At 43.2% G+C, this 22,884-nt stretch overlaps 1 protein-coding gene across 1 annotated transcript in view; it reads right to left on the reverse strand.

The window, feature by feature from the left end:
- Nucleotides 1–341: 341 nt before the first annotated feature.
- st8sia1 (ST8 alpha-N-acetyl-neuraminide alpha-2,8-sialyltransferase 1) overlaps nucleotides 342–22,884 on the reverse strand; it is a 74,680-nt gene continuing 52,137 nt past the window's right edge. The window contains exons 4-5 of the mRNA XM_078553612.1: nucleotides 19,380–19,472; nucleotides 342–7,000 (exon numbers count right to left, since the gene is read on the reverse strand). Coding sequence (XP_078409738.1) covers nucleotides 6,526–7,000; nucleotides 19,380–19,472 — 568 coding nt within the window. The 3' untranslated portion in view covers nucleotides 342–6,525. The remainder of the gene's footprint in view (nucleotides 7,001–19,379; nucleotides 19,473–22,884) is intronic.

The following is a 22,884-nucleotide window of genomic DNA, read 5'->3' on the forward strand; positions in this document are numbered from 1 at the left end:
CGACCTGAAAGTGGCTTTTAAGATTATGAAAGGGTTTGTTAGGATAGACAGATGTTGTGGGGCAGTCAAAAACTAGAGATCATAAAGATCTTCACTAATGAAACCAATGAGGAATTCACGAGAAACCTCTTTACCCAGAGAGTGAGAGCATGTGGAATTTCCAACCACATGGAATTGTATAGACACTTTTAAGGGGAAGTCAGATAAGTACACAAGGGAGAAAGGAATAGGATAGAATGGTCGTATGCAGCATAAATATCAGCACAGAGCAGTTGGGTCAAATGTGCGGTAAATTCCATGCGATTATTTGATATGAAGTCAAGAAATTCGACAAGCTAAAGTCACATTTTATAACTTGCAGAAGTTTATTGCATGTTGACACAACACGGGGCCTACCGACAGCTACAAGGCCTAAACCAGTAAGAATTCTGAATCCATAAAAACTCTCATTACAAAGTTAGTCAATAAACATTGTTAGCCACTATGTTGAGCTGAGATCTGTTGAAGCTGGACTGTAAGTCACCTTCTCACATAGGTACCGGAGCGCATTGAGTCATGAACCGCCAGATGTGAGCCTGGAAGTAACTGAGAGCAACATTACTGTACAGTCATTTGGTAGCACAGAACTTGCAAATTATTGAAATGAGAGATGTGTTGCCAAAACTTTTCATCTTGCACTCATTGGGACAAACAGAAGAATGTCAAATTTCAAACTTATAGTATAAATTGTTATGGTCATTTGAAATTTGGCATTCTTGCATTTGTCCTGATGAGTGCAAGATGAAAAGCTTCGGCAACATGTCTCTCTTTTTAGCAACATTACTGTATGAACTCATGGCTCATTCATGGACAAATCCCTCTCTTCTAACATGAAACTTTAGCCCCTTTGAAATAAATGAGTTAGCTCCTCCAGGAACAGAGCAAGGAGTAGAATTTGATCCAAATGTTTGATAGTTAAAGGCAAGCCCAGGATTAAGAGCCACAATTTTCAAATTAGAGCTATAGGCCATTCAGAGGTGATGTCAAGAAACAATTCTTCAGACAAAGGGTAGTTAAAATCTGGAACTGTCTCCCCCATATGCTGTTGAGGATGGGGATTAACTGAAAATCCCCAAGAGATCAATACATTTTTGTTAGGTAAGGTGGATAAATGGAGTTGAGAAAAAGATGAGCAATTGTCTAAATTAATGGCAGAACAGACTCAAGGAGCCGAATAACCTACTCCTGTTTCAAAGTTTTCCACGCACGGAAAAAATAAATTCAGAATATCTCTTTAAATTGCTAAAGTTATACAACATGGACACAGGTCCAAACTGGTAAAAGGTAAAATTTAGATCTAAAGTCAGGGAATTCTTCCAACAGAACTCTCGCATAAAAACAGTGGAGGCAAAACGCCTGGGGTCAGTTTAACAGCCAGCTGAGTGCTACAATGAGGGAATACAGGATCTTTCTGCATCAACCAAGTAAAACTGAATAGCCTTTCCTCACCTGTAATTAAACAGGAAAATGGGATGGGTTCCTTAACAAACTCCCAGTAACTTCCCCAGGCCAAAGCTCAGTCTTCAGAAAAAATTTGCCTCATGTACTAAATGTTCAGAAAATAACATTGCACTCAGTCAGTTACCAGACTAACGTGACTCTCAAATATAAAGCTAGAAAATCTGATTGCCCTCTTTGAGGCTGCTGGATGAATGTGAGGAATGGTCATAAATCTGGGGTTCATGAATGAACACCATTAAAATACAGTTGGTTCTGAAATAAAAGTTCTTCCATTTAAATTAGACTGTGTCAAAAAGTATTTTGATACCAGTGATGTTACATGTAAAATATTAAAGTCAGACGCCAATAAAACCTTGCAACAACAAAAAATCTTTGCCGTTACTCTTTCGGAGGGTTTTGCACAAAAGTAAATTTGTTGCCTCCCTTCAAAAATGTATTTGCATCCACGACAACAGCTCAGGCCCCTGGTAGTGTACTTTAACCAATGGTAGATATGGAGCGTTCAGCCTGGTTGCATGTGGAATCACGGTTTCAATTCCAAGTGTACGCACTTTTTAAAAGACTACATCGACACAAATATCATGAACAATTCAAGCTGCAAAGGAGCTAAATGTTCCAGAAACAAAACAAAGAAAGGCAGAATGAACAATAGGAGAATATTAACAAATCATGTCATCATGCAATTCTGCAATCTTGTTATTATCCACATGCTACACTTAAAATGCTAACAACCAGAGAGTGATTGTGACATTAAAAAAAAAATTCTGTCCAATAACTGGACATCCATCTCATATGTCTGCTGGTGCACAATTGTTTTCAATGTGTGCAACAAGGTTTCCATAAACTCAACAAAATACAATACTATTTTCTGATTTACAAAACTAAAGCACTACAATGACTAAAGCTCCATCGTCCTAAACTGAAAACCTTGATAAGGAGATCACTAACATATACGTCTGCAAACGTCAGCTGCAATTACCTGATTTTTCTATCGTGAAACTGATTGAACCAGTAGAGGTTAAAATATGCCATAATCTATTAAAACATGAGGGGATTCATCAAAACTGGAAATAAATTTGATCCACATATTTTTGCTCAAATGTTTAAGAAAACAAAAATAGAATTGTTAATCTACTATAAAAACACGAATAACTCAAACTACACCTCCGATAAATGACATGAAAATGCCCGGAATTCACTCTTTAGCAACGTAGAACCAGTCTGCAACTACACTGTGGTTCATCCTTCCATGCCCGGTGGGCACCGCGGGGACCGGGGTGTTTTGTTGACCCCTTTAATCACATTTTGGTTTAATGTTTGTAAGTTTCCTTTAAACTTTGTCCTTGGTTTTACAGCTGACCTGAATTAGGGGATGTGCTTAATTTCTCCCTTGTTATTGTTAATTTAGTTAATTGTTTTGACTCTACAAGAGTTACACTGTGGTTCATAATGAGGAACCAGGTGTTAATGGTATGTTAACTATATTGTTAGGATATGCAGGTGAAGGACATTGTTTAATTAAGTACTTAATTAAGGGGATTCCACTGGTATACTTGAAGCCTTTAAAGACCGGTGGGCACCATGGGAACTGGAGTGCATTGTTGGCCCTGGGAACACCATTTTAATTTAACTAGTTAAGATTTCTTTTAAAGTTTTATTTTTGTTAGAGCGCCCCATCAGGGGCTGTCACCCCTCTTAATTGTTAATTTATTTTACTGATTATTGTTTTTGCTCAAGAGCATATAAATAGGGGACATCTGGGACACGGTGTGTGGGAGGAGAGCTGTGAGACTGAACAAGTCAATAAACTCTCTCTAAAAAGAAATACTCTATGTTTTGACTGCACCAACTGGCTTGCATCCTATTAACACCAGGAACTTTCATATTATTAGAATGGGTATCATAATAAAGGCGGTTCATACATTGATAGTAACATGGCATAAATTAACTGGACTACAATGACAAAGATCAATCAATTCAAATCTTGCCCTTATATCTTCTGTCCATTTATTCCTCAGATTTGCATCCCTTTTTGTTTTCAGATGGGAGAATAATTAAGGCAGCTAGTAGTCAAATACATACCTGAGGTAGCCAAATATGAAATCAGATGAAATCATGTCAGCTGTTCGTGGTAAATGAACAGGCCAGCTAGCTGAAATATTCTCATGGTGCAGCATTATCTTGCTGCAACATTTGGCTTATATATAAACTGTGCAGACAGCACACATAACACTGTTAATTGCCCCTTTAAAAAGAAAACATAAAACAATAATGATCAGCACACAGAGAAATGCTGGTATGCACCTTAATAATGTTGGGATCTCAAGTGAAGCAATGAAGTCCCTTGGTCCCACTTAGGGAGTTTGCAGTTGCTTTGTTAATAGGCAGCTACAAGAAAGAACAACAGGAGCGAAGACATGGATAAGCATGGTTTTCTTTCACCCTTTTCAAATATGTTACAAAGTTTAAGGACAACCCTGTTTAACAAGGTAAATCAGCAAAACCCTACAGGATATGCAATTCTTCCACTAGAGTTCCACAAGCTCTATTCTAAAACCTTTAAGGAACAAACGGGGAGTTTTAACAGGATAATCTATGATGGTTTGCTACAGCATTTCATAAACAACACATCCACTGGCACCCATCTAACATTCACTATCTGTGGTAACATTATTATATCCACCCAGCTGAATTTGCAATATGCACAGGCAGATCTTTCACTTGCTTTAAACATTTTGGTCACAATTGTTTGCAGCACTTTTTTAATTTAAATGTAGAGGCTCTCTTTTGATAGGTTTCTCCCACTCTGACAGACTAGGTCATAAACTTCCTTCTGACCATTCATTCGTTCTTGCTCCATGATTAGCATACAGGAAGTGTGCTTTCATAGGATGGGGATTGACCTTTGCCCTGGAAGTGAAGCATTCTGCTCTATCCAACAGCCTGACTCCAGCTCATTGAATAAATTCAAACAATATCAAAGTGGGGCAAGGGAAAGTTGTAGCCTCTGGGTTAAAAGTACAGCACTCATAACCAACACCTGGGATTGCAACTTGTGCCTATCTGAATTAGAAGTCCAACAGTAACCCTTTCCATTTGTAATTCAAGTTGAAGATCCCCTTGATTGAAAGCACAGTATTGACACTACCAAAAGCAGCTCTCTAAGTGAGTGGATTGCAATGGGACTATAGTGTTCACTAAGATCACCCCTTTCGTATTATAAGGCAAGTGAACTCAGTCATTTAGATCACCTTAATCCTCCTACTAATGTACAAAACTGTTAACAAATTTTGCAAGTTCAAAACTTGTTTCTTAAATCAAGATTTCTTCAGAAATGTATCCATGCAGAAGTATTTGTCACACCCAGCTTTAGTGTTCCAAACTTGGATGGCTCACTAGAAAGCAGCCAAAGAGTTGGATGTCACAATATCTTGTTGAAACTCTGAAAATGAGCCAAAATAATTTTACTAGTTGGGAGATGGAACAAATGCTTCCAGGAGTTCTATTATTTCCCTGGGATTTGACATGAATTTGCTTCAAATAATACGCCAATCTGTCACTAAAACGTCGCCACAAGAGTATTCAGTACTGAAGGAGTGAAGTACTGGAAACAGTTTTAAACCTGAGTTAGAAAAAACATTTTAAAAACATTGACACCAGGCATCTCTCTTCCCTGGAATTCCAACCACAAGCCTCTTTTAACCAAAGATACCCAACCAGAAAGCAAAGGCAATATTCCCACAAGAACAAAACAGGAAAGCCAATGGTTTGCCATATAAATCAATGGTATGATGTGAAACAAGTGGCCACATCCTTGGCCTGAAATATGATTTGCTGAAAATGTACATCGTACTATTGCTGCTTGTAAGGAGTCATTTTCCACAATTCACTCCCAATTTGGCTCTGGTTACAAGACTGTGGGGGATCATGGTATCACCCTTCACTATTCCCATCTCAGGCTGGATTTCCATCTGGCAAGTCTCCACACCAGGACTAAAGCCTTGCCTATGCTGCGCACGAGACAGATGCAACAGAGATCTTTTGTTTAAAGATTCAAGCTTGAGGATATATAACCAAATAAAGACTTTCTGCCATATCTAGTCTATAAAGTAAATGATTGCATTCAACTGCTGTCAGTTAAGTGTAACTCGTTACTCCAATTGGATTTTCATCCATTTTTATACGTTCAACAGAATCCTCACAGTCGGGAAAACAGTCAGATAACACAGTTGGTGTTTTTGTTGACTGCAGCATATTGGATAGGAATAAAAAGGAGATCACAACGGAAAGATGAAACAAAGTTGAAAGACAAACGCAGGTGGTGGAAGCCTATTCTGTATCTGCAAAGTTAAGGCAAAAACTGATTGAGATTGACTTGCTTATGCTGGTTCAAAAAAACCCATGTTGTTTAAAAAGTACAAAGCTAATTCCTTTAAACTGGTGCTTGCAAATAGAATCCTATAAATTAACAAAAGTGAGTAAAAGAACTCAGCATAACTTATTTAGTTTGTGCAACTTTACGGAGCTGACTGGTGGTCTACTAGTCTGGATCTAATATAAGACAAATCCTAGTATAATGGTGATCATTTTACCAACTGCTTCCATGTTCATTTGGGAATCTTTCAACAGCAACTGAAAACAATATTTACCTAGGCTTCTGGCGGTCTATGCATTCATAAACTATGGGTTTGCCGACTAAATGGTTTAAATGAACACAGTCCCTCAACTCTACCAATCTCTCTATACTCTTTTCAACATGATATTCCATGCACAGTGCAGGTCAAGTGTTGGAAGTACAAGTCAGTAAGGATCAGGGTCACTCCGTCACTTGTTCCAGTAAATGTATTCACAGTTTATGGCAATGAAGGGAGGAAGTTCTGGTTTCATTCTCAGTCACCATTTCTCTCTGAGGATATTGTTCAATACCAAAATGAAATGTCTTGTCTCTGAAAGTTGATAGGTTATTCTCCAAGGGATAAACCAGAAACCTGTATATTATACATCTCCATTCTACTACAATGATGATTACTTCACGTTCTCCTCACATTTGCCAATCTGCATCTTTAATATACCGCTTTTATGCAAGAGCCAGAGTTGGAGAAACTCCTCCGGCATGGCATGATAGCCCGAATAAGGCATCACATTGTCATAGTAGTGGTGACTAATTATCCTCCCTTGCAGGTCCATTGAAAATGGCCAAAATCCATAAAGGGTCACATCTTCACAGAGGCCCAAGGCAACACTAACTAGGAATAGGCCCGTGGACAGGCGTTTGGCATAGATTCCCTTGCTCTTCCAGAACTTCTCAACATTGCGCAGGAAATCCGGATTGGCGAAGAGTATGGTTTGGTTGGCACTGAAGTCAGACAACGTGTAGTATGTGCGGAAGGAAGGGTCTGTCCCCATCTTCATGGAAAAGGCAGGCATGTAAATGTAGCTGCGACCATACACCTTCATACTTTCCACAAAGGATTTCCTGGACCATAGAAGGTTCTGAAATCTGAAAGATAATGAAAGAAATATTGAACCTTCACTACTAATTGTTAATTGGTGTTGGGACAACTTTGACTAAAGTGTTAATTTTACAGGTAGCAATGAATAGCACTAACCATTTAACTCTCTATAGAATATGTATTTATATCATCATGGGTTATCCACCTTTGCTGTTTCCCGATATTTTATGGTTTATTGAAAGTTTCAAGCAGATTGATGTAGCGAACAACTAAATTCTGCAATATCCACCCTAAACCTCTCTGCCTCTCTACCTCACTTTCCTCCTTTAAGACACTCCTTAAAACCTACCTCTTTGACCAAGTTTTAGGTCATCTGACCTAATATCTCATGTGATTTGGTGTCAGTTTTGTTCTCTAATGCTCCTCTGAAGCATTTTGGGGTGTTTTATTACACTAAAGCTGCTATATAAATATAAGTTACTGTTGTTGTTGGAATAAGGAAATGGCAGAGATGTTAAGTGTCTCTCTTCACAGTAGAAAACACTACCAGAAATGGTGGAGAACAGAGGATCTAAGAAAGTGAAGGATTTAAAAGTAATTAATATTAGCAAAGAAAAAGTACTGGAGAAATTAGTGGGACTAAAATCTGACAAATTCCCAGGATCTACATCCTGGGGTTCTAAAAGAGGTTGCTGCAGATATAGTGGATGCAATGGTTTTAATCTTCTAGAATTCCCCAGATTCTGGAACAGTCCCAGCAGATTAAAAGTTGGCAAATGCGATGCTGCTATTCAAGAAAGGAGGGAGAGAGAAAACACAGGCCAATTAGCCTAGCATCAGTTCTTGGGAAAATGCTGGAATCCATCAATAAGGAAGTGGTAACAGGGCACTAAGAAACTCATAATATGATTAGTCAAAGTCAATATGGTTTTATGAAAGTGAAATCATGTTTGACAAATGGACTAGAATTTTTTGAGGATGTAGCTAGCAAGTAAGAAAAAGGGGAACTAATGGATTCAGTGTATTTGGACTTTCAAAAGGCATCAGATAACATGCCACAGGCAAGGTTGTTACACAAGCTAAGGGCTCATAGGGTTGGAGATAATATATTTGCATGGATAGAAGATTAGTTAACAAACAGAAAACAGAGTGTAGGAATAAATGGATCGTTGTCAGGTTGGCATGCTATTGCTAGTCGGGTGCCGCAAGGATCAGTCCTAGAACCTCAGTGATTCACAATCTATATTAATGACTTAGATGAAGAAACCAAATGTAGTGCATCCAAGTTTGCTGATGGTACAAAGCTAGGTGGGAAAGTAAGCTATGAGGAGGACACGGATTATCTGCAGAGAGCAATATAGACAGGTTAAGTTAGTGGGCAAGAAGTTGACAGATAGAATATAATGTTAATCACAATGGTAGGAAGAATAGAAAATGGAATATTTTCTAAATGTTGAGGAACTATTAAATGCTGGTGTTCAGAAGGATTTGGGTGTCCTTGCACATGAAACACAGAACGTTAACATGGAGGTACAGCAAGCAATAAGGACGGCAAATAGTTTGTTGGCCTTCATTGCAAGAGGATTGAGTACAGTACAAGAGTGAGGAAATCTTGCTGTAATTATGCAGTGGAATTGTTGTAAAAGATCAGCCAGGATCATATTGTAGTATATTGCAAAATCTGAGCATTTTGCTATATTGCTCTCTCTGCTGCCCTCTCTTTTGGGAAGGTGTAAATAAAGTTAGCTCAATAATGGCTGCTGACAGTGAATCCACATGGTGAGTCTTCCTCTGTGTATTACACAATATTGAATGGTGAAGCTGGCTTGATTGGTTGTATCATCTACACCCACACCTATTTTGTACATTGTTAACATCCACATGAAACAAGGTGCAGTCTTAGTGGGTGTGAAGCCACAGTATAAAATTGTCTACCATTTAGGACTACTTGGCACTAGACATTAGAAAGTTTCCACTTGGCATCCTAGCACAAAACCATCTTGGCCGGAAACACATCAGGAAATAGCACATCTGTAGCCCTTGATCTTCCATCCAACAGACATACCCCAATATTCACAATTTGATCTTCCATGCTAGTAATGATAAGGATGATAAGTTGACCCTTAAATCTTCATAGCCCAACCAGGTGTGAAGGTTGGTTAGTGTGGAAAATAACATCTTCCCACTGCTTAAGAAAGGACTCCCCTTCTAAGTTTGGAGTTGAGGCTAACTTTACAAGTTAGTGCTCCTGGCACGTCTCACTCAATGAGGGGAGTGGGCCAACTGGACAAATGGCTTTGAATGTCAATGTTCCCCACTGACATCCCTCCCTATTGTCCTGTTACTCATCTTGATGACTGGAAAAATTGGAAAGGCAACAAATCGGACTTTCTGATTTCTGCACTGTCGGCAGGCTCAGCTATTCTCCCTCTCCATGAGGTTCTATAATGAAACAGTAGCTTGCAATACTTCATATTTAATGTATGGAGAGCTGTAACATCAAGGTTCACAAAGGAGGGTAAAGTATTCCAAAGCTAAAAGCAAAATACTGTGAATGCTGGAAATCTGAAACAAAAACAAAAATAGCTGGAAAAACTCACCCTGGTCCACTCCTCCATCACCCCCTACACCTCAACCCCCTCCCATGGCACCTTCCCATGCAACCGCAGAAAGTGCAACACCTGCCCCTTCACTTCCCCCCTCCTCACCGTCCAAGGGCCCAAACACTCCTTTCAAGTGAAGCAGCACTTCACTTGCACTTCCCTCAATTTAGTCTACTGCATTCGCTGCTCCCAATGCGGCCTCCTCTACATTGGAGAGACCAAACGCAGACTGGGTGACCGCTTTGCAGAACATCTTCGGTCTGTCCGCATGACCCAGACCTCCCTGTCGCTTGCCATTTCAACATACCACCCTGCTCTCATGTCCACATGTCCATCCTTGGCCTGCTGCAATGTTCCAGTGAAGCTCAACGCAAACTGGAGGAACAACACCTCATCTTCCGATTAGGCACTTTACAGCCTTCCGGACTTAACATTGAGCTCAACAACTTCAGACCATGAACTCTCTCCTCCATCCCCACCCCCTTTCTGATCTCCTTTTTTCTAATAATTATTACATATTTTTAAAATATATTTTTCTTTTCCCACCTATTTCTATTATTATTTTTAATTTTTTTTCCATCCATTGTTTTATCTCCATCTTTTAGCCTATTTCAATCCCTTCCCCCACCCACCCCCACTAGGGTCATCTGTCACTTGCTCATCCTGCTTTCTACCCTTAATGTCACCATTAGCACATCCTTTAGCTAATATCACCACCGTCAACACCCCTTTGTCCTTTTGTCTGTTACATCTTTGGTAATCTCTCTTTTGCCTCCACCTGTTACTGGCCCTCTATACAGCTCCACCTGTCCCACCCCCCCTTATACAGCTTATATTTCACTTCATTTCTATTTCTCTTCAGTTCTGATGAAGAGTCATACGGACTCGAAACGTTAACTGTATTCCTCTCCGCAGATGCTGTCAGACTTGCTGAGTTTTTCCAGCTATTTTTGTTTTTGTTAAAGTATTCCAAACCCCAGCAATATCATCCTTTGCCTGTTCTCGGTATTGCAAAGCACCCCCTGCCCCCACTCCAAAAAATAGATAGATTTGGATTCCTCAGTGCTGATGTGCTTAAACAATTTTACCTTCATAGTTAGAGTGACTGTACTTCAAAGGTGAATTAATTGGTTGCCGTGTGCTTGGGACTCCCTGAGGACATATCATTGTGCTTTATGAATACAAGTTGTTTCTTAGCAGTGGTTTTCAGTAAATTAGTGTACATTTATAGTCTGCAATAAGCAGTTTAAATTATATATCAATTAAAAGCCTCCTTACCCAGCGGGAGTTTTTTTAAAATCAGCACTGGAATTTGAGGAAGGCAGGATTTTGCAATGATGGAATCAGTTTGCAGCAGTTCTGAACCTGGAGGTTGTTTGAGGGAAGGTTTAGCACAAAGGCTGGATAATCAGCCTATCGTATCTGCTGCTGAGAGATGTATTGTCTAAGAAACAATGACAGGCTGCCTATGGTCCTTGGGGAGTGATAAAAGGTTCATGACAGATGATGAAGGGAAGAAAAATTCAGCACAGCTCAGACCCACCCCCATCCCTTATTTCCCCTCATAATAGGATTTTCTTTGCATTCAAGTCAATACGCATTGGTTTAGATGGCTGCAGTCATGATTCTGTCACTAACAAGAGCAATGAGCAATTGGTGGCAGGTCAAGCATTATTAATGGCTTCAGTTCATTCCCCCCCCCTCCCCCCCCAAACAACAAGAAATGTTTAAATTCAATCAAGACAAAAAAAAGTTTCAGGAATTTACAGACTTCAATAGCACTTCTGTATTTCCATGACAAATAGTTGAGATAGTCAGTGACATGGGATACCCCTCTCCAGACTTTCATTGTCTGATCAAAATGTTAATTAGCACTGAGTGAACACTGCAATTCACAAGCCACTGAAATGCACCCAAATACACAAAAACGTGAGGTGCAGGACCATGAATAGCTGTCTGTGTGAACTGCTGGAGATTACAGACTGCAAAAGTGTTAGTGGAGAAGTGTTGTTTATGCATTTACTGTGTGACTGAGCATTGTAGCATTTCCCGTGTGAGGCCTGGAAGAGCCCACATCTTTAATTTATTCTTTCGTGGGATGTGGATGTCGCTTGGAAGGCCAGCATTTGTTGCCCCTCCCTAATTTTCCTTGCATAAAGTGGCTTGCCACACCATTTCACAGGGCAGTGTTGAAAGTCAACCACGTTGCTGTGGATCTGGAGTCAGATGTAGGTCAGAATGGATAAGGATGGCAGATTTCCTTGCCTGAAGGACATTAGTGAACCAGATGGTGTTTTTACGACACCAACAATGGTTTCATGGCCTTAAATTCCACCAGCTGCCGTGGTGGGATTTGAATCCTTGTTCCCAGGACAATAGCCTGGGCCTCTGGATTAGCCTTCCTCTCCCTCCCAGAACCATGATAGGGTCCCCTTGTCCTCACTTATCACCCCACCAGCCTCCGCATTCAAAGGATCATTCTCCGCCATTTCCGCCAACTCCAGCATGATGCCACCACCAAACACATCTTCCCTTCACCACCCCCGGCGGCTTTCCACAGGGATTGTTCCCTCCGGGACACCCTGGTCCACTCCTCCATCACCCCCTACACCTCAACCCCCTCCCACGGCACCTTCCCATGCAACCGCAGAAGGTGCAACACCTGCCCCTTTACTTCCCCTCTCCTCACTGTCCAAGGGCCCAAACACTCCTTTCAAGTGAAGCAGCACTTCACTTGCGCTTCCCTCAATTTAGTCTACTGCATTCGCTGCTCCCAATGCAGTTTCCTCTACATTGGAGAGACCAAACGCAGACTGGGTGACCACTTTGCAGAACACCTTCAGTCTGTCCGCAAGCATGACCCAGACCTCCCTGTCGCTTGCCATTTCAACACACCACCCTGCTCTTATGCCCACATGTCCGTCCTCGGCCTGCTGCATTGTTCCAGTGAAGCTCAACGCAAACTGGAGGAACAGTACCTCATCTTCCGACTAGGCACTTTACAGCCTTCCGGACTTAATATTGAGTTCAACAATTTCAGATCATGAACTCTCTCCTCCATCCCCACCCTCTTTCCGAGCCCCCTTTTTACAATAATTAAAAAAAAATTTTACAAATATATTTTTTTCCCTCCTATTTTTAAATTTATTTCGATCTATTGTTTCATCTCCACCTATTAGCCCATTTCGATCCCTTCCCCCCACCCCACCCCCATCTGCCACTTGCTCGACCTGCTTTCTACCCTTAATGTCCCCATTAGCACATCCTTTAGATAATATCACCACCGTCAACACCCCTTTGTCCTTTTGTCTATGACATCTTTGGCAGTCTCTTCTTGGCCTCCACCTATCACTGGCCTCCTATCGAGCTCTACCTGTCCCACCCACCCCCCTCTACCAGCTTATATTTCATCTCATTTCTATATGTCTTAGTTCTGATGAAGGGTCATTCGGACTCGAAACGTCAACTGTATCCCTCTCCGCAGATGCTGTCAGACCTGCTGAGTTTTTCCAGGTATTTTTGTTTTTGCTCTGGATTACTAGTCCAGTGGCATTACCATTACTTGCCCCTCACATGCTTTAATTTATTCATTGCTTTATTAATTCTCAGGATATGGACATCAATGGCAAGGGCAGCATTTACTTCCCATCCCTTGATAGGCCCCTTCGAAGTTAACCACACTAATGTGGGACTGCACTTACATATAGGATAAGAACAGCAGGTTTCCTTTCCTAATGGACATTGAATCAACTGGATTTTTACGACAATGTGGCACTTTCACAGTCATTTTTACTGACACCAACCTTTTCTTCCTCGAATTTGTTCTTAACCAGAATACAAATTCTCAAGCTGTTATGGCTGTGATCTGAATTCACAATCCTTCGGTTACGAACGAGTCTGTGACGTTACCACTATACGGTCATATTTATATTGCACCTATAACATGGTAGTGGAGATTAATGCAGAGAAGTGTGAAGTGATGTATTTTGCTGGGAGGAATGAGGAAAGGGTACCATTTTAAAGGAGGTGCAGGAACAGAGAGACTTGAGCCAGGATTTTTCGCTTGGTGTGTGCGCCTGACACGCTCGAGCATAAAATGGTGCGCGATGATGTCAGGCGAGAATCGCGCACTTGTCCAATATTTCAGTCGGCGCGCGCGCGCAGGAGTTGGCAGCGCGCCCGTCGACAAGTAAGCGGCCTACTAAGACCGTTAATTAATTGAGTACAATTTTTTGCTGCCTGTCCAACCAGTCGGTTGGCGGGTGGGCGAAAAGGCCAAGCGGCTTTTGCATTTTTGGCGAAACCTCATCCACGGACAGGATGAGATTTCGACCAGTGATTAAAAATAAAATGAAAACATTTTGCGCTCCTATTTAACATGTCCCTGCTCATTTGACAGAGTCACATGAGGAGACATGTTTTCATTATTTTTCCTTTCTTTATCTTGAGTGCTGAAAACCTTCAGCTCCCTGAGGCGGCTCTCTTTTACTGCGCGCTCCCCCGCGTACATGTGCGAACTACAGCGCTCACGCTCCTCGTGCTCCCACCCCGGCAGTGCTGAGCGCTGCAGCACACATGGCGGGCAGTTTATTGGCCAGCCAGCATGAAATCGTGGTCAGGGCCCGATTGCGGCCTGCAGTCGGCTTCCCGACCGCCCCTGGACCCACCCGCTGCGCCCGCCGACAAGGGCAAAATTCTTCCTTTGGCGTGTACGCACACACATCTTTGAAGGTGGCTGACAATTTAGAAAGCTGCTAAAAAGCATAGGAATCATAGAACAGCTACAGCACAGGAGGAGAACATTCAGCCCATTGCATCCATGCTGGCTCTCTGCAAGAACAGCTCACCTAGGCCCACTCCCCCACCATTTTCCCATAGCCCTGCAAATCTTTTCTTTTAATTATCCGATTCTCTTTTGAAAGCCCCGACTGAATTTGCCTCCACCATGCTCTCAGGCAGTGCATTCCAGGTCGTAACCACTCGCTGCATGAAAGTGTCTTTCCTCATGTCACCATTGCTTCTTTTGCCAATCACCTTAAATCTGTGCCCTCTGGTTCTCGATCTTTCTGCCAACAGGAACAGTTTCTCTCTATTTACTCTATCGAGACCCCTCGTGATTTTGAATACCTCAATCAAATCTTTACTTAATCTTCTCTTCTCCAAGGAGAACAGCCCCAACTTCTCTCATTTATTCATGTAACTGATGCCACATCCCTGGAACCATTCTTGTAAATCTATTCTGCAGCTCCCTTCACATCCTTCCTAAAATGTGCCACCCAGAAATAAACAGGATTTTACATATCACTGGGGTTCCCACAGCACCCGCCCAGTGAAAAAGTCGACAGTGAAATGAACCCCGTTCCAGCGAGCTGCCCCCCCAGCAATTAAACGCTCAGAAGGACATTAAGTGGCTCAGGGACAGACCTGCCCGCCAATCAAATGGCCGACAGCTCTCTGGTCCCAGCAGCATCACCGGGAGCAGGGGCCATTGCTGGGACTGCATCCAGTCAGCAGCGGAGATTGTCGCAGGAGATGGATGGAGAGGAAAGTTTTGGGGGTGGGGTTTTGGCGGGGCCTGGATAGAGGGCTCCTGTAAAGGGGAGGGGGGGGCATATGGGGGTGAGGGCCCTGGTGCACAGGTCAGGATGGAGGGGAAACTTGGGAGATGGGGGTGCCAGACCTTTGGGAGGGGGAGAGGCCCTCCAATGGGCCCTGTAAAGGAGGAATCACCCCCTTTCCTGCCGGTAGCCCCAGGAGTGGGGATTGGTGGGCTTCAAATCTGGCTCACATGTGGTGCTGGGGTGGAAAGAGACCCTTGAGTGGCCATTAATTGGTGACTTAAGGGCCTCAATTGGCCCAAGGGCAGGTGGGCTGTCCCGACATTTCCCTCCGCTATGCATAAAACTGCAGTGGGGTTGGGAGCAGGTGGGTAGGTGTTGAGAAAGATGTCCATGGCATCACACCTAATTTTATGCTCCCCACCCATAAGACCATAAGACATAGGAGCAGAAATTAGGCCATTCAGCCCATCGAGTCTGCTCCGCCATTCAATCATGGCTGATAAGTTTCTCAACCCCATTCTCCCGCCTTCTCCCCGTAACCTTTGATCCCCTTACCAATCAAGAGCCAACCTGCCCCCAGTGCACAGTTGAGGCCAAACCAGCATTTTATACAGGTTTAACATAACTTCCTGGCTTTTGTACTTTATGCCCCATTTATAAAGCCCAGGATACTATATGCTTTATTCATCGCTTTCCCAACCTGCTCTGCCACCTTCAATGATCTGTGCACATATATCACACAAACTCCCCCTCCATACTCACTCCGCCCACTCCCCCCCACCGCCATCAAATCTCTCCCCACTCAATTCCCCCCCCCAAACCCCTCCCTCTGCTCTTGGACCCCATTTAGAATTGTGCCCTTTACTTCATATTGCCTCTTTTCATTATTCCTTCACACTTCTCTGCATTAAATTTCATCTGCCATTTGTCCGCTCATTCCACCAGCCTGTCTATATCCTCGTCAAGTTTATCACAATCCTCAAGGATCACAATGCTTCCAAGTTTTGTGTCATCCTCAAATTTTGAAATTGTCCCCTGTAAACCCAAGTCTAGGCTATTAATGTACATCAAGATAAGCAAGGGTCCTAATGCCAACTCCTCAGAACTCCCCTATAAACCTTCCTCCAGTCCAAAAAACAGCCATTCACCTCTGCTACCTGTTTCTTGTCAATCAGCCAATTTTGCCTCCATGCTGCTATTATCCCTTTTATTCCATGGCATCTATCTTTGCTGACAAGCCTGTTGAGATACTTCATCAAAGCCTTTTGAAAGTCCACATCACATCAGCCACAGTACCCTCATCAACCCTCTCTGTTACCTTATCAAAAAACTCGATCAAGTCAGTTAAACCTGATTTGCCCTTAACAAATTGGCTTTCCTTAATTAACTTCATTTGTCCAAGTATTGTTAATTTGTCAGGAATTGTTGCTTCTAGAAGCTTCCCTACTCCTGGGGTTAAACTGAGTAGTCTGTAGTTGCTGGGCTTATCCTTACACCCATTTTAGAACAAAGGTTCTGTTTGTGGGATTTTGTTGCGTGTAAACTGGCTGCTGTAGTTCCTACATTTGATTACACTTCATAACATACTTTATTGGCTGTAAAATGCTTTGAGACATCCCATATTCATGAAAGGTGCTATATAAATTGCTTTTATTTGTCACACATTAATGTGACAGCAGTGGTAGCTCACAAAAGCATGCTGGAAATCTGCAATAAAAACAGAAAATGCTGGAAATACTCAACAGGTCAGGCAGCATCTGTGTTCAAGTTTCAGGTCTGTGACTTTGCATTTTATTTCTGTGGTAGCTTATTAGCTTAATACAACAGTGATATCTTTTGTGGATGACTGGAAGATGCCTCTAACAAGAAGGCTTGGGGCAGTGGGCTTCACAATCACTGGCTGTACAGAATGCAGGGCGTGACTGACCCCGCAGGTATACACGGACACCTGAGTCAACAACATTCCTGCTGACCTTCAGCCTCATCAAGTGCATCTCCCTGTCATCCCCAGGTAGCTAACTCTGGTTTGGGGGATACGGTACGTGGGCTGCTTCTCCTGTCAGTCCAGGTGTCCATCTTTCCCTGTGTCCGTAAAGCCGACAGAGAACTCAGGGCCATCACTGTTGGAAGGAATGGTAAAATTCCAGACAGAAGTAATGGTACTTTAAGTGGGAACTGCAGTTGACACTTGCAGGCAATTAGATGCAATAGTTTAAATGAAATACAGAATGCACATGTGTGAATGTTATCTGTAACTTCTTGTAATGTATTTATGTATTGTGTTACTTGGCTATTAGATGTAACTGGTATTCCTAACAATCTAGTAAAGACACTAGTGTTTTTTATGGGTTTTGAGTGTTGTCTATTATTTCTTACAAATCTCATGTCCAAAGCAGAACAACCTGTTGCAGGTGAGAAGTCACATCTTACACTGTGGGCCTGAAATAGTGCTGAACACTCCTTGTTCAATCCTCTCAATTGCGATAATAGTGCAAAATCTGGCCTATTTGTGAACTTGCATCTGTACCAGATTAGACCTGGAATTCAAACTCCAAAACACTATTGCAAAGAAGAGCAGGAAATCAGGGTTCTGATGAAAGGTCATCGATCTGAAATGTTAACTTTGTTTCTGGATCTACTGAGTCTTTCCAGCATTTTCTGTTTTGAAAACAGAAGGAACTTGGCTTTGTATAGCGACTATCACAGCTTCAGGATGACCCAAAGTACCTTACAACTAATAAAGTACATGCAAAGTGTAGTCCCTGTTGCAATGAAGGAAATCTGGCAGCTAATTTATGTACCACAACTTCCACAAACTGCAATAGAGTGATCGGAAATCTGCTTTTAGGGATGATGGTTGAGGGATAGATATACATCAGGGGAACTCTCCTGCTCTTCTTTGTAACAATGTCACAGGTTCTTTTACATCCACCTGAGAGGGCTGTTGGGGTCCAAGTTTAATTTCTAATTGAAAAGAAAGCACCTCCAATAGTGCAGCACTCCTTCAGTACTGCGCTGAAGTGTTGGTCTGGTTCATGTGCTCAAGTCCAGACCTGAGCCCACTAACTTCTAACTCAGAGTTGAGAGTGTTTAGTCACCAGAGAAAAGTCCGATCCTGGGCAGCCTGCAAACTAGGAAGCCATCGCAACTGAGACTCATCCTCGTCTCATCAGCATTGCATACTTCCAACTGGCATGGGAACCCATGGCAACTGTAAGGCCCCATGGTCTCCCTCGTCAACAGCAATTTGCTCAGTGTAGACCAGCGACCGGATCAGAGATCCTCCTACTCTATACCAACTGAGTTACTGGGCTCAATGGAGAAACTTAACCCCACCACAGTCCTCCTTCTAACATAGGGAAAAACTATTTCCCGTGTTGAGTGAGTCCAGGACAAGGGGCATAATCTTCAAGTTAGACCTTGCTGTTCATGGGTGATGTGGGGAGGCATTTTCTCACACAGGGCTAGTGGAAATCTGGAACTCTCTCCCTCACAAAGCTGTTGAGGCTGGGTATCAATTAAAAATTTCAGAACTGAGAGTATTAAGGGTTACATAGGAACATAGGCACATAGGACTTAGGAGCAGGAGGCCATTCAGCCCTTCAAGCCTGCTCCGCCTTTCAATAATATCATGGCTGACGATGGTTTCACCTCCACTTGATTAACTTGGTTACAGAACCAAGGCTGGGAGGTGGAGTTAAGATGCAGATCAGCCATGATATAATTGAATGGCAAAACAGGCTTGAGGGGCTGAAGGGCCTCCTATACTGCTGTGTTCCTAAAACAGGAAGGAAGAAAATACAGGCCCCTGGAAAAAAAATCTAAACAACATCAAATCAAGTTGCACTCAGTGCCAACAGCCACTGCTCTTCAACAAATGAATAAGCAAATGCTATCCTTCGGAATGGAACTGCCCTGAGGGCATTTTACTGCTTTCACTCATTGAATTGCTGGGGTTGCTATCGCTTAATGTTTAGAATTGGTTGCAAAAGGCATGATGATTTATAATTAATGACATGGTATTTTAACTGCTGCTGGACTGGTTTCAGGTCACTGTGTTGATTAAGAGTTGAAGGCACAGACAACCAGGGCTTCTATGCTTTTCCTTGTCCTCCTTAGTATAAACAATGGTATTGGTGTTGTCCTACTGAAGGTCAGCAAGAAGACTGAACAACTTGGTGCAACACAGGCAGGGAGGACAAACCAATTCTGCTTCACTCTGACTTTCTGTTTTCAGTTACCACAAGAATACTGCACCTTACCTTTTCTCGATGATGCTTGGGTTCGCAGTCACTAGGTGTGTCCTGTACCCAGCGTCCTTGGTGTACTCATTAGATAGAGGAGGAAGGTTACACCTGCAAAGAGAAACAGATGTCTTTTAATAATCTAGAACTGCCCGCTCTTTACTTGTCCACAAGATAGAATCCACCCTTGTTTCATTAGAACACAACAGGGTATATGTTGGTCAGGATCTGTTTCTCAGACCTAGACTCGGTGCTGTGCCTGAACTGAGAGGTTTGAGGTTTGTTGGAACTTGGTCCTTGGGTCTCAGCACACACAGCTACTTTTTTTTGGAAAAATATACTTTATTTGTAAAATATCTGAAAGAGCATTACAAAGCATTTCAAAATGGCCATCACAAAAATTGCAATCGTATTCAAGTTTTCCACATAGATCATGAGGTGCTTCAATACAATCAATGAATATTGCAGGCATTTCAACATGGTCATTACAGACAGTCAGACAGTACAATGGTATTTAAGTTATCTACATAGGTTATATTGCACTCTGAGGTGCTTCAATGCAATTGTGATACATGTAGTATTCACTGCATACATTTAATGTGAGTCATACAGCCTGAGGGGTCTATAAAATTCCCAGCCCCTCAGTGCCCTGTGGCAGAAAGGTCTTAGACAGCGACCTTTCCCCACTACACCTTTGCGGCGGCTGCCCCAAGCTTTAGTGTGTCCCTCAGCACATAGTCCTGGACCTTGGAATGTGCCAGTCTGCAACACTCGGTCGGGGACAACTCTTTGCACTGGAAGACCGACGAGTTTCAGGCAGACCAAAGAGCATCTTTCACCGAGTTGATGATCCTCCAGCTGCAGTTGATGTTTGTCTCGGTGTGTGTCCCTGGGAACAGCCCGTAGAGCACAGAGTCCTGTGTCACAGAACTGCTCGGGATGAACCTCGACAGAAACCACTGCATCTCTCTCCAGACCTTCTTTGCAAAGGCACATTCCACAAGGAGGTGAACAACGGTCTCTTCCCCACCACAGCCACCTCGAGGGCAACGTGCAGAGGGGGTGAGACTCCTGGCGTGTAGGAAGGATCTGACGGGGAAGCCTTTCTCATTACCAGACAAGCTACATCTTGGCGCTTGCTGGTAAGTTCTGGCGATGAGGCATTCTGCCAAATGACTTTGCGAGTCTGCTCGGGGAGCCATCCGACAGGATCCATCATTTCCTTTGCCCGCAGGGCCTCTAGGACGATACGTGCTGACCACTGTCTGATGGACTTGTGGTCAAGTGTTTCTCTGCATAAATTTTTCCACAAGGGACAGGTGGTACAGCACGGTCCAACTACTTGGAGCGGTCCGCGGCAGCGTGGCCAGACCCATCCTTTGCAACACTGGGGACAGGTAGAACCTCAGCAATGTAGCGACACATGGTGTTTGCGTACCGAGGGTCTATGTACGGCTTGATGCAGTCACACACAAAGGTGGCCATCAGGATGAGGGCGATGTTGGACACGTGTTTTTCCCCCTTTATCAAGAGGTTTGTACATTGTGTCCCTGCAAACATGATCCACTTTTGATCTCGAGGTAAAGCGAAAGATGCCTCGGGTGGCTACAGTGCAGGAGTGAGGAATGGGCCAGACCTGCGTATTGCAACACCGAGAGTGCCTCACACCTGATGGCCAGGTTCTTACTGCAATGGAGAGTTCCCACATGGCCAGTTTTCTTTTTACCATAGCCACTCACTCCTTCCAGTTTCTAACACATGCCCTGGTCCCTCCGAACCATCTCCCCAGCACCTTCAGGCAGTCTGACCTGACAGTGAAGGGGATAAAGGATCGGTCAGCCCAGTTCCCAAAGAACATGGCCTTGCTCTTGCCACGATTTACCTTGGCTCCCACAGCTACAGGTGCTGGTCATGCCTCTAGCAGCAGCTTGCCCAATCGGAGATGTCAGTGTTTGGTCATCTGCCTCACTGGCAATCACCTTCAGGTAATGTTAAGGGGTAGGGAAGGGTTATATTCTTGTTCCTCCTAGCTTCACAGGAACACAGTTTAAAAGAGGAATATTTAGCTTAACTTTCATTACAGCTGTGGAAACCTTGAAGAATCCTGAGGAGTTTAGGCTCAATGTCCGCCTTGCCCATTGCTGACTAACATCCGAATGTGATCCTTCACAGGCACCTCATTTGCATTTTTAAGGCATCTAATGCCTGTTTAGGGGGACCACCTGAGGCTTCTAAAGGAAAGGGTTCCTAAAGGGGGGACAATCCATGTACAGAATGGACACAGGCTGGCCCAGTATAAGTTGGTTAGCTTTACATCTGTTTTACACCATTAAAAGACATGCCAGTTTCTAACCCCACACATACAAAAGAGTGTGTGTCTGGTGGACAAAAACACCATAATAAGTGTACTGTATAAAGTACATTTATAGGACATTGACTTCTGTAAGTGTCACCTACGTATTACTTCCTGTAATACCACCGCTATCTCACACTATTATAATCCACTATGGTGAATTAACACTGAAGACATCACGGCAGATCTGGCCAGCAGTTAATTAAGAAACTTCAATATTGCTTTACAACAACATACATTTATATAACTCCCTTAACATAGAGTAAAGAAAGGGCCAAGGCAGTGCATGGAGGTGCAACGGTTAAAGTAGGAGATACTCAGGACCTGGGCAAATGCTTGCACAAAGAGGTGGATTTTAACAAGAGTCTTAATGAAGAAGAGGGTGGTAGAGAAGTCAGACAGCCTTAGGGAGGGGATTCCAGTGCTTAGCCCCTGAAATAAAAGAAATGATGAGTTCAAGAGGAGGACACCAAAGATGTTACTGAGATAGGGATGGACGATTTAAATGTGAGAATGAGAATTTTTAACCTGAGGCTTTGGGATATCGGGAGCCAATGTCGGCCAGTGAGGGCAAGGGTGATGGGTGAGCAGGACGTAATGGGAGTTAGGGTCCAGGTAGCAGAGTTTTCGATGAACTGAATTTTATGCAGAGCTGGGGGTGGGAGGCCAGGCGAAGCAGCACTGTAGTTGTCTGGAGGTTACGATAGATGGACTGAGGCGGGTACAGAGACGGTGATGTTACAGAAGTGGATGTAGGTGGTCTTTGTGGCAGAAGGATGCGGATTTGGAAGTTCAGCTCAGCATCGTTGAGATTACACATGCTCCAGTACAGTCTGGAACTGGAGTCAGGGAGGGCAAAGGAATCGGTGACACAGATAGGGAGTTCGAGGCAGGGGCTCAAGGCTTGGGGTCTTCCCACTATTTAGCTGGAGTAAATTGTTGTTGATACAAGAGTGACAGTGGAATTGTCCCAGATTTATGCTAAGAGCGGTAGCGGGTGGGTAAAATGTTTTACCTGCCTGGGCACAATGGCGGGTTTACACGCGTTATCGTCCAAAACCTACCGCATTAGTTATGCATTCCCGGGAAACATGCCATTTCAATGGTGGGCGGGCTCTCATTCGCCCGCCACACGTAACTCGCCGCTCCATCAAGCCAGGCGCCATATTT

Source organism: Cetorhinus maximus, chromosome 12, assembly GCF_964194155.1.
Source record: "Cetorhinus maximus chromosome 12, sCetMax3.hap1.1, whole genome shotgun sequence".
Lineage (NCBI taxonomy): Eukaryota > Metazoa > Chordata > Chondrichthyes > Lamniformes > Cetorhinidae > Cetorhinus > Cetorhinus maximus.